The sequence below is a fragment of the Ostrea edulis genome, chromosome 5, assembly GCF_947568905.1.
Source record: "Ostrea edulis chromosome 5, xbOstEdul1.1, whole genome shotgun sequence".
In the NCBI taxonomy this organism is placed as follows: Eukaryota; Metazoa; Mollusca; class Bivalvia; order Ostreida; family Ostreidae; genus Ostrea; species Ostrea edulis.
Window position 1 is genome coordinate 62,176,804 of NC_079168.1, and position 15,754 is coordinate 62,192,557.

General features: G+C 34.3%; 1 protein-coding gene across 11 annotated transcripts in view; it reads right to left on the bottom strand.

The window, feature by feature from the left end:
- The window catches only part of LOC125648853 (phosphofurin acidic cluster sorting protein 2-like), a 328,050-nt gene that overhangs the window by 136,030 nt on the left and 176,266 nt on the right, over positions 1-15,754 (bottom strand). For 8 of the 11 annotated variants that reach the window (XR_008802948.1, XR_007360461.1, XR_007360460.2 and 5 more), the window contains 3 exons: positions 6,312-6,491; positions 4,564-4,668; positions 3,218-3,324 (listed from right to left, as the gene is read on the bottom strand). Coding sequence is in view for 8 of the 11 variants with exons in the window: in XM_048875849.2 (XP_048731806.1) it covers positions 3,218-3,324; positions 4,564-4,668; positions 6,312-6,491 (392 nt within the window). In the remaining 3 variants the exon portion in view is untranslated. The remainder of the gene's footprint in view (positions 1-3,217; positions 3,325-4,563; positions 4,669-6,311; positions 6,492-15,754) is intronic. The other 3 variants (XM_056165014.1, XM_048875852.2, XM_048875850.2) reach the window with 2 other exon arrangements.

The window sequence follows — 15,754 nt, forward strand, 5'->3', positions numbered from 1 at the left end:
TGGGAAATACTAAATACTATCGAAAGAAATGTTTTACCGAAGTGGAAACATACAAACAATGTCATATTCGCAAGAAATATCTTGGATATGGTACTTATGAATAGCGAAATAACGTGATAGGATAAGAATTTTATGTCTTTAAATACTCTCTAAATACTTATCACTTACTTTGTTTGTGTATCAATTGAATTCAGGTTATCAAACAGCATATGAGAAACTTACTGAGTACATTCACTTACGCTGTGATGAATATCTGTCCCACCCCCGCGTGTAAACAAATTCTTTCGTGCCTTACTATGTACGAGAGTTCTCCAAAGGGAAATAACTCGGACGTATCTCGAAACCGGCGTATTGTCACAGAACATATGTATCTAAACATTTGCAGTTTGTTGCAAAAGAGAGAATTAAGACAATCATGGAAACAAAAGTTCTTGCATCACTAAGTTGATACACAGTCATTCTTAATTTCACTATTTTAAAATTATCCAAATTTTGCAATCCTAATGTGAGATCAGATGATATGCATCACTTTATTTTGACAAGAAACTTAATTACTACAGAAAGCGACATGTTATAGCTATAATTACGGAGTCTGATCAGTTAAAAATAAGACATTCTTACGTACCTTATAATAAACAATGAGACTTGGAGTGGTATTGAAGAAATAAAAGTTTATAACCATAGTTTATCTGTCATCAATATAGGAAGGACCTAGAGAATACTTGATTACTTTGTATTGCTTTTCTCTCTTCAGTTTTGCTAAAACACCAATCAACATTCCTAATCTCATTAGATTGAAATTAAATGTTACCGTATACAATGTAAATATATTAAATTTGAACAACTGAGAGTGTCATCATATTTGTCATGTTTTAATATACATGTATGGACTGGAGAATTATCCCTGTTGTTGTGAAATGGTCATAAATTTACTGAACCTTGTTTATCCCACTGTCATCTTTTAGTGCTAACTGATTATGTCTCTCCTGTAACATTCATTTAAGTAGATCAAATGATGGTTTGATGGGTTTTTTTATATATGTATTATATTTTGCTAAGAAACATTTCAAAGCCTTAAGGTGAGTCAATTTCCATATGTTCGTTATTCTGACATATCTTAAAAATGTGACTTTAATGCACAAAAGTTCATTCAGTCAAGCTGTCCATCCTGTAACAAAAAAGAAAATCTTCCATTTCTTTAATTTTCTTCGTAATTTGAAAATACAAATGGTGCAGAATTATCAACAAAACTATTTTGAAAAGTGTGGATTCTTATGTTTGAATAAAAATAATTCTAAAAAGTGTGAATTTTCCTTTCTTAGTACCAAAAATGTCTCTACTGTTACAATTTTCTTCCCTCCTGTTATATTTCTTTATTATAGAAAAAAGTTGAGCTTCTGTCTCATAATTTTGATTCAAACATTTCTGTATTTAATTATTCATGTTTTCCATGATACATCTGTAATAGATATAGACAAGAAAATTTATTGATAGATTATAGATTTATGAAAAGTCACTGATTTGTCTGTCCCGTTACGATGACTGTCTTTCCTGTTATAAACAGGTCTCTCCTGTTACAGGTAACATAATCACTAAAATTTCTTTCATTTAATATCATTTTGTGCACCAAAGTCTTTTGAAATATTTCCAAGTTGTTAATATCTACAGTAACTATAAAAAGTTTTTCAAAACTGTTTTGCAATAATTTAATAAGGGCTGTTCCAGAAATGATCAAATTGGGGGGTCGGGCGGCAAATGATATTTTTTTGTGTGGGTGGTCGTATTTTTTCATATTTTATTTGGTCCGTGGTTGGACTGTTAAAAAAATATGTATTATGGGTAGTGGGTAGTTTCTATTGTTTTATTTTGTGCCACGTGGGTGTTGAGTTTTCAGAATAGTTTTATTGTCGCTCTTGTCGTGTTGGTTACAAAACGTCGGACGGAAAATTGAAAACGTGCTTTCAAAATCGGAAATCGGAAGTAACATAGAACTAATCGAGTTGTCGCTCTTTGCTGTGCATAACTTTCCATTACGGCACTCTTCAAATTAGAGGCGCGTTTAGTAGAGTCCCTTTGGACGTGATGGCAGCGAACTCTGTTCTGTAGATTATTAGAGTTTACAGTGCATCGATTTTGGGAATATTTTGAAACCAATAGGTATTCCGTTTTCTAATAAAAATAGGCAAACCTTAGTTGATTTATACGAGGGTACCGATGCGTTATATTTATCAGTCAGTGTGATGGTGATATAGAGGCCTCCGGGTGCGGGTTCCATTAGAAGACGAACGATTCATGGAAAAACATATCCATACCCATTTCATGATAATAGCATCGTTTGGACTCCCAATCTTTCCAACATTCCCGCCATAGATGCCTTTGATTGTTGATGTGACATCGTTTCTTCAGAACTACTGTGATACAATGTCGCACAGGCATTACCACGTCATTGACTAGAATGTTTGTCCCGAAAACCTCGCGAGATTTGTACCGTTTTCATTTTAAAAAATATTTTCGTGGTGGGTCTGGTTAGTTTTTTTTTTAATTAGATGGGTCATTGTAAAATGAGTTTATCAATTTGATGGGTCATGGGGTAATTTTTTATTTTTTTTTTATGGGTGCTTGGTATATACAAAAGGTGCCTCCCGACCCCCCCATGTATTTATTTCTGGAATAGCCCTAAGTTAATCGTTTTAATAATGTACAGATTATCTTGCTGCTTAGATATTGTCACATTTTGCAATGTTCATAGGTATAAATTGTTGTCATTGGTTGTTGTGAGAAGTGTTTTTTAATTTATTTTTATGGAAGACCTTTCCACCATCATGTCAATGCAGTTTGCAAAAGTTTCCATAATGATTTTGATTTTTTATTGGCATTTTAAAATTTGTAACAGGAAGGACATATTATGATGAGTGGTGTCTTATATATATCATCATATTCCAAAATTATGCTGTTTCTTGATCGGAGTTGTATCTTTTTAGGTTCATTATTATGTGTTTTATTTCATCCAACTTAAAAAATAAGATTTCAAAAACTTAAAAATTGTCATTTTTCAGAAGGTTAAATGTCTGCCGATTTTGATAATGACGCAAAGAAAATTCATTCATCGATTACAGAATTAATCAGGAATAGCACTTTTCCAAGCATACACAACACTCGGATAGGACAGATTTGTCTGTGTGACATATGGATAACCAACATATTTCTAACTACTCACTATTTCTGTATTTTGGACACTAGAGCACTGATGGCTGCCTTTACGTCTGGTTCTCCACATGTACAAATCATGTTGTAACTGTTGTCCTGAAACTTCTGTTGGAACAACTGGGGAAAAAAACATTTACAATGTTAATCTATCAAATCAACACAGAGAGCAAACACATCATTTATAATCAAAGATTTAACATGAAAATACAAATAATTCAGTCTCCAATCAAACATTTAACGAGAAACAATTAATACATTATACAACATACCGTATTCATTAAAACTATCCATGTTAGCCTATAAACCCACACAATCTAATTAACATTAGATGTTAGATCCAACTTGCATCAAGGTCATAAAACATCCTCTGTTTATACATGTACCTCTTGTTACCTATCTGTCTCTGAAGTGTTAACCGACATTAAGGTTACCTATAAATTGTCTTACCTGTCTCTGAAGTGTTAACCAACATTAAGGTTACCTATAAATTGTCTTACGTACCTGTCTTTGAAGTGTTAACCAACATTAAAGGGGCATGGACACGGTAATTGAGCTGAAAATTTTCAAACTTTATTTTTTCATTTTTAATGTTTAGAATGCTTAACTAAGGTATTTCTATAGGTCAGCAAAAATTGTGAATGTCAGTTGTCAAGGTGCTTGGGAGATACAGAGCTCACAATAATCTTTGTTATGTAAACAAGGCCCATGTCATGTTTATGTTTACATAGGCTAAATATACAAGTAAAAGTTTCGTTTAAAGCAGATGTTTTAATTTTCAAGTTAATTCTGAACACAATTAAATAGTTTCTAGTGTTTGGCAAATCTCAATTTGTTTTAAACATGCTATTTTCTATTAATCGATCTATATGTAAACAAAAAAATGACACGAGCCTTGTTTACATAACAAGGAATTGTGAGTACTGTACCTCACTTGTAACTCAGTAACTGATACTCAAATTTCGGTTGACCATTAGAAATGAAAATTGTCTCACCTGTCTCTGAAGTGTTAACCAACAATAAGGTTACCTATAAATTGTCTCACCTGTCTCTGAAGTGTTAACCAACATTAAGGTTACCTATAAATTGTCTCACCTGTCTCTGAAGTGTTAACCAACATTACTGTTACCTATAAAATTGTATCACCTGTCTCTGAAGTGTTAACCAACATTACTGTTACCTATAAATTGTCTCACCTGTCTCTGAAGTGTTAACCATGCAACATTACTGTTACCTATAAATTGTCTCACCTGTCTCTGAAGTGTTAACCATGCAACATTACTGTTACCTATAAATTGTCTCACCTGTCTCTGAAGTGTTAACCATGCAACATTACTGTTACCTATAAAATTGTCTCACCTGTCCCTGCCACTCTGAGGTATTGACCAACATAATTGTTTCTGGTAAATTCTCTTCTGATCCCCCTAGAACCACTCCCAAATGTTCCATCAGGGCTTTGTGGGGCTGGGAAAAGCAAACAGACCAACATTACATGTCACACCTAGTCAAACTCACAATGAAGTGTCAAAGAAATTTGGCAAATACAAAGCTTTAAGCTCCCACAGGGCAAATTCAATGCTTTGCAAAATGTCAAGAGAAAAGACCAAGAACTTCAATAAAGAATGCTATCATGTAAGCAAAATGCTCTGTCACTGTCTGGCAAAGGAAGCATAAAATCCTATCATGTCTCATTGTGTAAAATGGAGTAGAAAATATATACAGTAAAATATACACATGTAACATTAAAAATTCTTCAAAAACTTGGATTATGTTTACTCCAAATGAAGTTAGTAAGACTTCACAGTGCAATTCCACTGCAAATGCAGAGTTTAAAGGATTTGAAATTAGAATCTGCATGGTTATGATAAATTCCACATGTTAATTAAGAGCTGTTCCTTGGTAGATTTAGAGTTAGTGTCTCCTGAAAGCTTAATTGGTGTCTCATCTGTCCACACCAGCTATACCAGTGGTGTGGTGAAATTACAAATTAGTCATTAGCATTCTATAAAACATTTTCTCAGTATAAACAACTGTAAATATGAATATTCAGGGCAATTCTACAAACTCTGGTTATTTCACTCTTTAGAAACCTAAATGATGCTATAGCACTGCTTCTGGAGGAGAAATCTACATTACTGAAAAGAAAATTTTAAAAACCACATTAAATCAATGACAAATTAAAGAGATCTTCACATTATAGGTACAAGTGTCAGAAATCCATATAAAACAGACAATGAAGCAGATAAAAGTAAAGAAAGTAGGCACAGGAATACTATAAAAACTATTATACTGTGGGTACATCAAATAATTATACTGTCTCATTGTGGATTACTTGATTTTGTGATCTTTCTAAACCAAAAATTAATGATAAAACTATTGATAATTATAATGATAAAACTATTGATGACAATGATAAAATTATTGATAATAAGGGAAAAACTGTTAATAATAATGATAAAACTATTGATATAATGACAAAAACATTGATAATTATGATAAAACAATTGATAAAAAGGATAATTTAAGACTATTTATGATGAAAATAAACCATTTTTGATAATTATAAAACCACAGCACAAAATATCAGGCATTAATTAGTGGTTAGTAGCTATTCATTAGTGTTGATGATACAAGACAGTCATTACACATTCAAAGCAAAAATAATGGCTGATTCTTCTTTGCCAGCATGTCAGATCAAAATGTCCAGCTATCTCACAAAGAGCACACATGAACAGCGAGTGCCTTTATAAAGTCTAATCCCCACTGATTTCCTGGCACTCACTTTACAAGTATACTTTGATAATTATAAATGATGACATTGAAATATTTATTAACATTACGAATACCAACAATTTTACTCGACATGCAAAACAGCAAAAACCACCCTTCATTTCCATAGAAACCAGCATACCCTCAGCATTTACAGAGGGAGTTATAATTGAACATATACTAAGAAAATTAGGATGTGCTTATCAAGGCTACTGCATAATGCCTACTGCTGTGTGAGAAACATAACACTACAATAGAAATTGTGTATTACAAGACAGTCAATAAATGCTCAATACTCCATCTAGATAAGGCTAGCTGTACCGCATCAGGCCACATACAGTGTGTTTTGTTAGTACAAGCTCCGCAGTACTAACCGATCCGTGAATTGGACCAGTACTGTGACAACGTTGCCGATCTCCTTTACTGTGTTTTCCTTCTCTATATGATCGACTGCGGCCATGACTAATTTTGCCTTTGGTTTCTGGGGAAGATTTCTGATCATCGGCCTGTTCCTTGTCCTATTACCGTTAAAAACTGACATTTACTGGAGAAACATATCTGATAGCTAAATCTATGTACTGTATAGATTTGTACTGTGAATTTGTCTGTGCTCCAGTAAAATATATGATAAGCAAATCAAATTGACCTACATTGAAAAAATACTAAAATGTTACCTTACATACTACCCATGATATCTTAAGAAAGTATGTAAAAATATTTTGTGAAATATGAAAATAGGTTAATGGAAAAAATGGAGCTATAGAAGAATTTGAGGAGAGGTGGCATAAATGAAATGGGTTTTTGAAAGTTGCAATCACCTCTTTGATAATTGACAGAACAATAAACAGAGACCAAAAACAATGTCAAAATCACACAAATACATGCACACATACACACGCTATATTACACATGCAAGTTAGTCACAAATGTGCAGACCATTAGTGGCATATAAGTTTAATAACAATAGTATTGCTTTGTGACACCATCATACAGAATGAACCTATATGTACTCGGCATCAGAAGCATGATCGATTCTCGATCTTTACAAGTCATTGTCAGTCACTATATGCACTAAGCATCAGAAGCATTTTCTTTACAAGTCAGTCCCTATATGTAATCAGAAGCATTTTCTTTACAAGTCAGTTACTATATGAATCAGAAGAATTTCTTTACAAGTCAGTCACTATTATAATGCACTCAGCATCAGAAGCATTCTCTTTACAAGTCAGTCACTATCAGTCTTTCTCAAGAAGTAGGTCCAAATGGCAAAATGAAAAATAGAAAAATCAACTTTGATTCGATCATGAAATCATATGCCATTTTATCCACCAGGTTTCACAGAATTTGGAAGGAAAAGATTTTATACAACAATTAATCCGTCTTTGTGTAGCACCATGGTGATTTAATTAAGGTACCTAAGATAATTTTTAGCTGCAAAATGTTCGTTAAGATTAGATAATATCAAAATACTCGTTAAAATCAATTAGTTAAAACTGATTTATATCATGTTTATCTTATTTCTTGGTTATACAAATACTTTTCGATAAATTTAATGTTCTGAATACAAGATATAAAGAGTTTAAATTTGGATAAAAGTATACGACAACATGAGCATTGTGCGAGAAGAATCTAGTAAAAAGAAATCGTATCAATTCATATTAATGCAACACAATCATTTTCAATGTTTATTTCGATACTGTAGAACTTCTTGAACCAGAAAATAATAATTTCAAGTCCCAGTAGAGTATCAAATTTATCTACGTTGAGTGAGACATTTCAGCATTTTGGACCTCTGATTTTGCAAGATATGCCTCACTGTCATTTTCCTTTAACCTTTCTATGCCTGCCTTTTGAATCTCAGATAGGGATTTTCCCATGCTTTTCTGTTTAATGGTTCAATTCTGAAAATAAATGTCCGTTACCATTATTAAAATATCCGTTACCATTGTTCTATAGAGGATAGGCATGTACATGCCAAAAAAATAAATACTGCATGCAGTTAATTCTCGAATTATCGCCACTCAATTCGTCACCATTTTCGTTATAACGCTGCATTTTTCTAAGAGCGTTTTTCCTATTACTTAAAATTCTTGTTTAAAAACACCAAATTCGCTATCACCATTTGCCACAGTCTTTTTATTACGAAAGTCTATATCAAAGTGTTAATTATCTCGATAAACCGCCATGGCTGCACTTGATCAGTGATGCAGAAAATTGGTGATTATCGATCTCCAGCATACACTTGGACAGGATCGAGGTACCCAGTATTAAATAAATAAGACATTACTTGAAACCATGCATCTGAAATGTACACTGCAGGAAATCCCCAATTATTCTACTGTTTTAGTGATATTTCGGCTTCAAAAAAACTGGCTTTGAAATACTCGTTGATCTTCGTCCAGTTAATGACGGCTCACCTATATGTACCAGGATACAGCTTCGCGGTGCGCTAAATACCGACACTATACACAAGGTTTACTTAAATAACTTGAAACATAATGTATATATGTATCTTGTTTGTGTATTGTTTTGAAATGAAGCCTCAACATCATTTTAATTATGTTACAGAAATTTGGAAAAATAATTTCGAGATATTTTTAGAATTGCCTTTTGTACATAAAGGAAAGATAACTCTTACATATACAAGAAAAGTAACTCATTTTTCCCAAGATGGTGGAAATTCAATTAATAGCCAAATTCGCTATAACGCCATAAATTCAAAAGAACAAAAGGTGGCGGTTTATCGAGAGTTGACTGTATATGTATTACTTCTGTCAAAAATACTGATATACATTGTATGGCTATTTTTCCAGTAATTCATCAATATAGAAAGGTACAGTTTCACAATCAGGCATGAAAAATACAAAAATTTCATCATTAATTGCAAAAGGGTAGCTTTGAAATGGTTGAATCCTTGTCAAATTGCAACAAAAGGTACTGGGCAGCAATGCTCATTAAGAATACCCCCCCTCCCGCTTTCCCCAATCTCCCAAAGGGTGTTGTTAATAGGTATAAATTTCTTTCCTGAGTGTAAAAAAAGAAAGGGCATGACAAAACCTTGGGTAGTGTCTTCTCTAGGAGTGTGCTTGACCTTGGACCTTTTGACCCCAAAATCGATATGGAACATCTTTGTCCCATGGGTACTCCATATGTATGATATGGTGACTGTAGGTGGAAAGGATAACACTTTAGAACCCAGAAACCATTGCGTCTACACACGGACAGCCCGATTCGAGTATCACCCCCCCCCCCCCCCCCTTCCAACTTTGTTGCGGGAGTATAATGAAAATCTGTGTATACCTATACTGTTATTTAATTTATATACATTGGTACACAAAACAAAATTTTACTGCCTTTAATTAATGTGTAATATTATATGCAATACAATTTTTCTTGAGCTTTCTTAAAATGTTTGTTACTGTGGGTAACAAACAAACATTTAACGTTTCTGCACAGGAACTAAGCCCGTTTTGACCCGAAACTCATTGTAACCATAAATAATGAGTTTCGGGTCAAAACGGGCTTAGCCCCTGTGCGTTTTTGTACTTAATCATGTGTGACAAAATCACTTGTCATGCGTCATCACTGAATTCAATCATAAAGTAGTATTCTCAAACTTCAATAACGCAACAAAATATTTTTATATATGTATTTGAATTGTACTTAAATGAGCATGTGTAATAATTAAGAGCACTTGCCTATCTATTTCATAATTTGAATTACCCGTGGTATTGCTTGTAAGTATATCATAAAGGTAAATTTTCATCACATGGCAACACTACGTCATCAATTCTGTCGTTTGGTACATGTCATTTATGCAAAGCTGATGAGACTGGTAAAGCTATGCCAGGAGCAAGTTTCATATACATTGGTAACGTACATTCAAATCACGAACATTTTCATCACAAAAGAAGCAAGGAAATTAAAAAGAAATTTCGATAATAATTAACATGCGCCGGTTTGTGTTTTCAAAATTAACAGTACTAAAAGGTTTATTATGATTAAAAATCAAACCAATGATGCGCGTATAATTTGTTAAACTCGGTGGTAAAGGATATTTTAATTTGATTGTTCAAGTTCAAACACAAGTAATTTTCAAGTGTGTTGAGTCATGAAAATAATGTAAAAAGACTTGACCATGCAATCATATTTTTTACTAAGTTTTGTATCCTCAGGTACTGAAGAATTAGTTTAAATGTGAACAAGAGTACCGAAAACGGTTAAAGTGTGCATGGGTCATGGTGCACCAATACATCTGACATGTGAACAGATTATGTATTAAAATTTCACTGAGAGCGAGGTTGTGACAAAATGTTGGTGCAATATCTATTTATGATAAAAATCCAGGAAACCATTTTATCTACTTTTAGCCCCAATTAAGTTGAAATGTTTGAAATGTTAAGTGATTATGTATTTCTCTGAAAGGGAGGTTGAGACTAAATTTCAGAGCAATACCTGTGACCATATCAAAAAAAATCTGGAAAACTGTTTGACCTACTTCTTACCCTGAAGTACTGTAGATCTTAGTGCACCAATCCAAATGAAATGTTAACTGCACTTGTATTCCTCCAAGAGGAAGCCTTTGACTAAATATCAGGGCAATATCTGTATCCGTAAAGAAAATAAGCCCGGAAAACTGTTTCACCTACTTTTTCCAAACAGTATGTCAATGATGGACCAATCCAGCTGAAATGGTAACTGAACTTGTATAATCCTCCAAGAGGAAGCCTTTGACAAAATATCAGGGCAATATCTGTATTCATAATCAAAAACAGCCCGTAAAACTATTTGACCTTTTAGTCCCAATGTAGGTCACGGACAGATGGACCAATCGAGCGGAAATGCAAACTGAACTCGCATTCTTCTGAAAGGAAGCTTATGTGTAAAATTCAGGGCAATATCTGTATCTGTAACGAAAAAAAGTCCAGAAAACTGTTTGACCTACTTATAGCCCTAAAGTAGGTCAAGGATGGACCAAATTAGCTTAAATGCAAACTCACTTTTACAATTCTTGAGGGAGATATTGTGACCAAATTTTAAAGTTGTACATGCATCCGTTACAGAAAAAAGTCCTGAAAACATGACCCAGGACGGATGGACGACCAGCCAGCCGGACAGACGCACGGACAGCACCATAACATAATACATTTCGTCTAATGACGGGCGTATAAAATTGTTTAAAAACTGATAAATTAATAGTACTTTTAGATCCAAGTAAACAATTTCTTTATAAACTTAACATACCGCCGACAATACTACTTTCAAAATTTATTCATACAAGAGATGTTTGTAAAACACATATGCCCCCATGGTGCAAAATTGAAAAGGGTTATACACATGCATCATTTAATTGATAGTAGTATCATCAATTCAAAATATTGAGCAGACAATATCTTCCTATGTCAAGAGTGAATTGACCATGTGACCTAAAAATCAATAGGGGTCATCTACTCTTTATGCTGTACCAGTGTACCAAGTTTGGTGTCAATCAAGCAAAGAATTCTTAAAATATAGGAAACAATATATTACTATGTCCAGTTCAACAATTGACTTTTGACCTCAAAATCAATATGGGTCATCTTCTCCTGAAGATGTACCAGTGTACTAAGTTTGATGTCTGTCAAGCAAAAGGGTTATCAAGATACTGAGTGGACAGTATATTACTATGTCCAGTTTGACCCTTGACCATGTGACCTCAAAATCAATAGGAGTCATCTTCTCTTGAATATACACAACTGTACTAAGTTTGATGTCTGTCAAGCAAAGGGTTCTCAAGAAATTAAGTGGACAGTATATTCCAATATCCAGGTTGACCCTTGACCATGTGACCTCAAAATCAATAGGGTTCATCTTCTCCTAAAGATGTACCAGTGTACCAAGTTTGATGTCTGTCAAGCAAAGGGTTCTCAAGATACTGAACGGACAGTATATTCCTACGTCTAGTTTGACCCTTGACCTTTGACTATGTGACCTCAAAATCAATAGGGGTCATCATCTCCTGCAGATGTACCAGTGTACCAAGTTTGATGTCTGTCAAGCAAAGAGTTCTCAAGATATTGAGTGGACAGTATATTCCAATGTCCAGGTTGACCCTTGACCTTTGACCATGTGACCTCAAAATCAATAGGGATCATCTTCTCCTGAAGATGTACCAGTGTACCAAGTTTGATGTCTGTCAAGCAAAGGGTTCTCAAGATATTGAATGGACAGTATATTCGTATGTTCAGTTTGACCCTTGACCTTTAAACATGTGACCTCAAAATCAATAGGGATCATCTTCTCCTGAAGATGTACCAGTGTACCAAGTTTAATGTCTGTCAAGCAAAGGGTTCTCTAGATATTGAATGGTCAGTATATTCCTATGCCCAGTTTGACCCTTGACCTTTGACCATATGACCTCAAAATCAATAGGGGCAATCTACTCCTTAGGATGTACCAGTGTGCCAAGTTTGATGTCTTTCAAACAAAGGGTTCTCAATATATTGAGTGGACATTATATTCCTATGTCCAGACTAGATTGACCCTTGACCTTTTGATCTGAAAAACAATAGGGGTCCTCTTCTACTCATAACCAACCCACATATGAAATATCATTATCATCAAGTGAATGGTTCTCAAGATATTGAGCAGACAACATGTGGTCTACCGACCGACAGGTGCAAACTTTTGGCAACATTCCGCGTTACGTACACTCCGGCAGCAACCACCCGCCTTCCATACTTAAAACTATACCATCAGGCATCAATCACCGATTGTCATCAATTTCATCGGACAAAGAGGAATTCGTCAAAGCCGCCGGCATATACCAAAAAGCACTTGATGAAAGCGGCTATAAATACAAGCTAACATACGACGAATCGGCCAAAACTAAACAGAACAGCAGAGGAAATTGTTCCCGTAACATCACATGGTTTAACCCCCCATATGATAGTAACGTAAAAACAAACTTGGGTAAACAGTTTCTCAAAATCATAGATGAGTGTTTCCCTATAGGACATGTTCTGCACCCGATTATCAACAGAAATACATGTACTATTAAAATATCATACAGTTGTATGCCATCCAATCAAACAAGTGCGCCAGACTGGAGATAAATGTAACAGGTGTAATTGCTGAAACAAAGATCAATGCCCGCTCAACGGTGAACGTCGCGCCCACGGAATTGTGTATTTAGCTAGAGTCAGAGCCGATAATGGGCATGCAAGAAGAGAGCTACGTGGGCCTAGTAGACACTGAGTTCAAATTAAGATACGCCAACCACACTCATTCATTCCGTAATCCCACGAAAAAGAATACCACCAAGGTGACAGCAAATTCATATGGACATTGAAAGACCAAAATATTGACTACAAAATCAAGCGGGAAATTTTTAGGAAAAACATCATCATACTCAAACATTTCAAAAAAGTGTTGCACTGTTGTATTCTAGAGAAATTCTTTATAATAGGTCATCCCGAAAAATCTTCATTGAACAAGCGTTCAGAACTTGTCAGCATTTGCCGTCATTCCCATAAATTTCTATTTACTCAATCCTGTGTGTAATCATGCTTAGCAACTATCCAGTATGTTTCTGTGTAACATATACTCAGCCATGCGGATGTTTTTCATTAGATGTCATTTTTCTCCCAACGAGTGAGGGGAAACCACAGCACCCCCTTACGAAACAGCCTGTAGAGAAATAAATGTTATGTGATTGAACTCCATCTGATCATCAATTTATATATATATATATATATATATATATCCAAAATTGAAGTAGAGTCTCGGTAATCGGATACTAATATTAAAAAAATATGAAAAGAAAACACAGAAATCCTCCGTAAAGCTTTAGCGCTTTCATTACATCTTCAGAAGCTTTACAAAAATGTATACATAGCAGTATCATAGTACTAGTAAGCAGCACATCAGTACACCTGAATACAGACAAATCCAGTTAAGTGCACTCACCTGGAAACGTGTGGTAAAAAACGATTTAACATTTTCCCATTTTATAAACTCAGATGTGCCAGTGCTATTCAGAGACGGGAAAAAGAAAAACATTTCATTGGTATTCTAAAGCCAAAACTTAATAGTCTTTTATAATTGCCTATGATTTTCCCGTACTTTTTCCAGATCATTGTTGTACATTATCCATGACGTCACAATATAGACATTTAACGTTCCGCTTACTTTGATGTCATAATCACTGTTACTATGATACTGCTATGTACAGTGGAGCCTCGGTAATCCGGATGCCATTAATCCGGACGCTTCACCTTCTGGATGATTTTTCTAGGGAACGGAATTTTTATACATTATTTTGCATCATTAATCCGGAAATTCGCGTTCCGGATCCGAACGGTCACTTTTTACTACAAAACGTTATAATGCATTGAAAATTGTACCGTTAATCCGGACGGTAATTTTGTTTAGGGAAGGTCTGTGTCGGACAATTTTAGCAAGGCGTAAATTATAAAGAAAACAAGCCAAACTATCTAATTGAAGCCATTACCTGTACCCTGTTAACACCTCCCTATAATTAGGTGGTGTGTGATGATATGTCAGTTAGATAGCACGTGCCGATCGAGACATTGTATTGCCAATTTTCGCACATATGATCTTTATTGCGTGTAGTGTTGATTTTGGTAAATAAATCTGTAGCATATTATTTTATAGTCTTGATCAATAGCCTAATGGTATTAATAAATTAAATATCATGCCGTAATGATAATTAAATTTTGCATGTACCCATAATGTTAGTTTCACCTGAGTTTTGTTCCGTTATTATCGCATCATGAAAATAATAGGTGCGCGTGGCTATAGATCAAAGCAGTAGTAGGTCTTGATATTACGAGCTTAAATGATTTTCTTCTCCCAATATTATTTTGGATAATTATAGAATAAGAAATATAAACTCTGGCGGATTGAATTTTGGTTAAAAAATGTTGTCAACTGACATGATAATCACGAAATTCTTATATCAACTTTGGACGGTGAAGATTGTTTTAACAGCTAGACCGCCGAACCCGTGAATCGTGACAGAAATTACCGGCGTCTTTAAGAATTAAAAGTGTGATGAAATGTTTGAAGTGTAAATGATTATGTTAGTTACTAATGATTTATTTACTTATAGTTACATAAAGTACTTCATTATTTCTTTTAGTGCATACGGTACACAGTTTTGTATATTTATTTGTAGGGCTCATATATATGTACAATGTAAGCACAGGCAAATACACTGAACACGTACATTAAATTCTAGTGCTTTAAAATACATGTAAATGTTAACATTATCATAATTTATTTACTAATGCAAATGGTCAAATCCAATGATAGAATGTGTTTAATTCAATACGCATCAATAAAGTAGGCATATATAATGGTTACTTATGTAAAGATAGAAAATATGTGATTCAATTATCCGGACGCTTCATTTATCCGGACGATTTTGCTGGGAACCAAAGTGTCCGGATTAACGAGGCTCCACTGTATACATTTTTGTAAAGCTTCTGAAGATGTAATGAAAGCGCTAAAGCTTTACGGAGGATTTCCGTGTTTTCTTTTCATATTTTTTAAATATATATATAGATATATATATATAGTATGTGCCACAGTAATTTTGATAGTATAACAGAAATTGCTCCTCCATGTATGTAATTTGCATCTAGCCATTTAGAAAAAGAAAGTCAATCATGCATAAACAATGATTCTGTGCAAGTGCAAGAGGATGATTGTTTGTTGATATTTACTATAGTTGGGTGAAATTAGAATCTTGCTTGGGAAACGTACAAACTATTCTGGT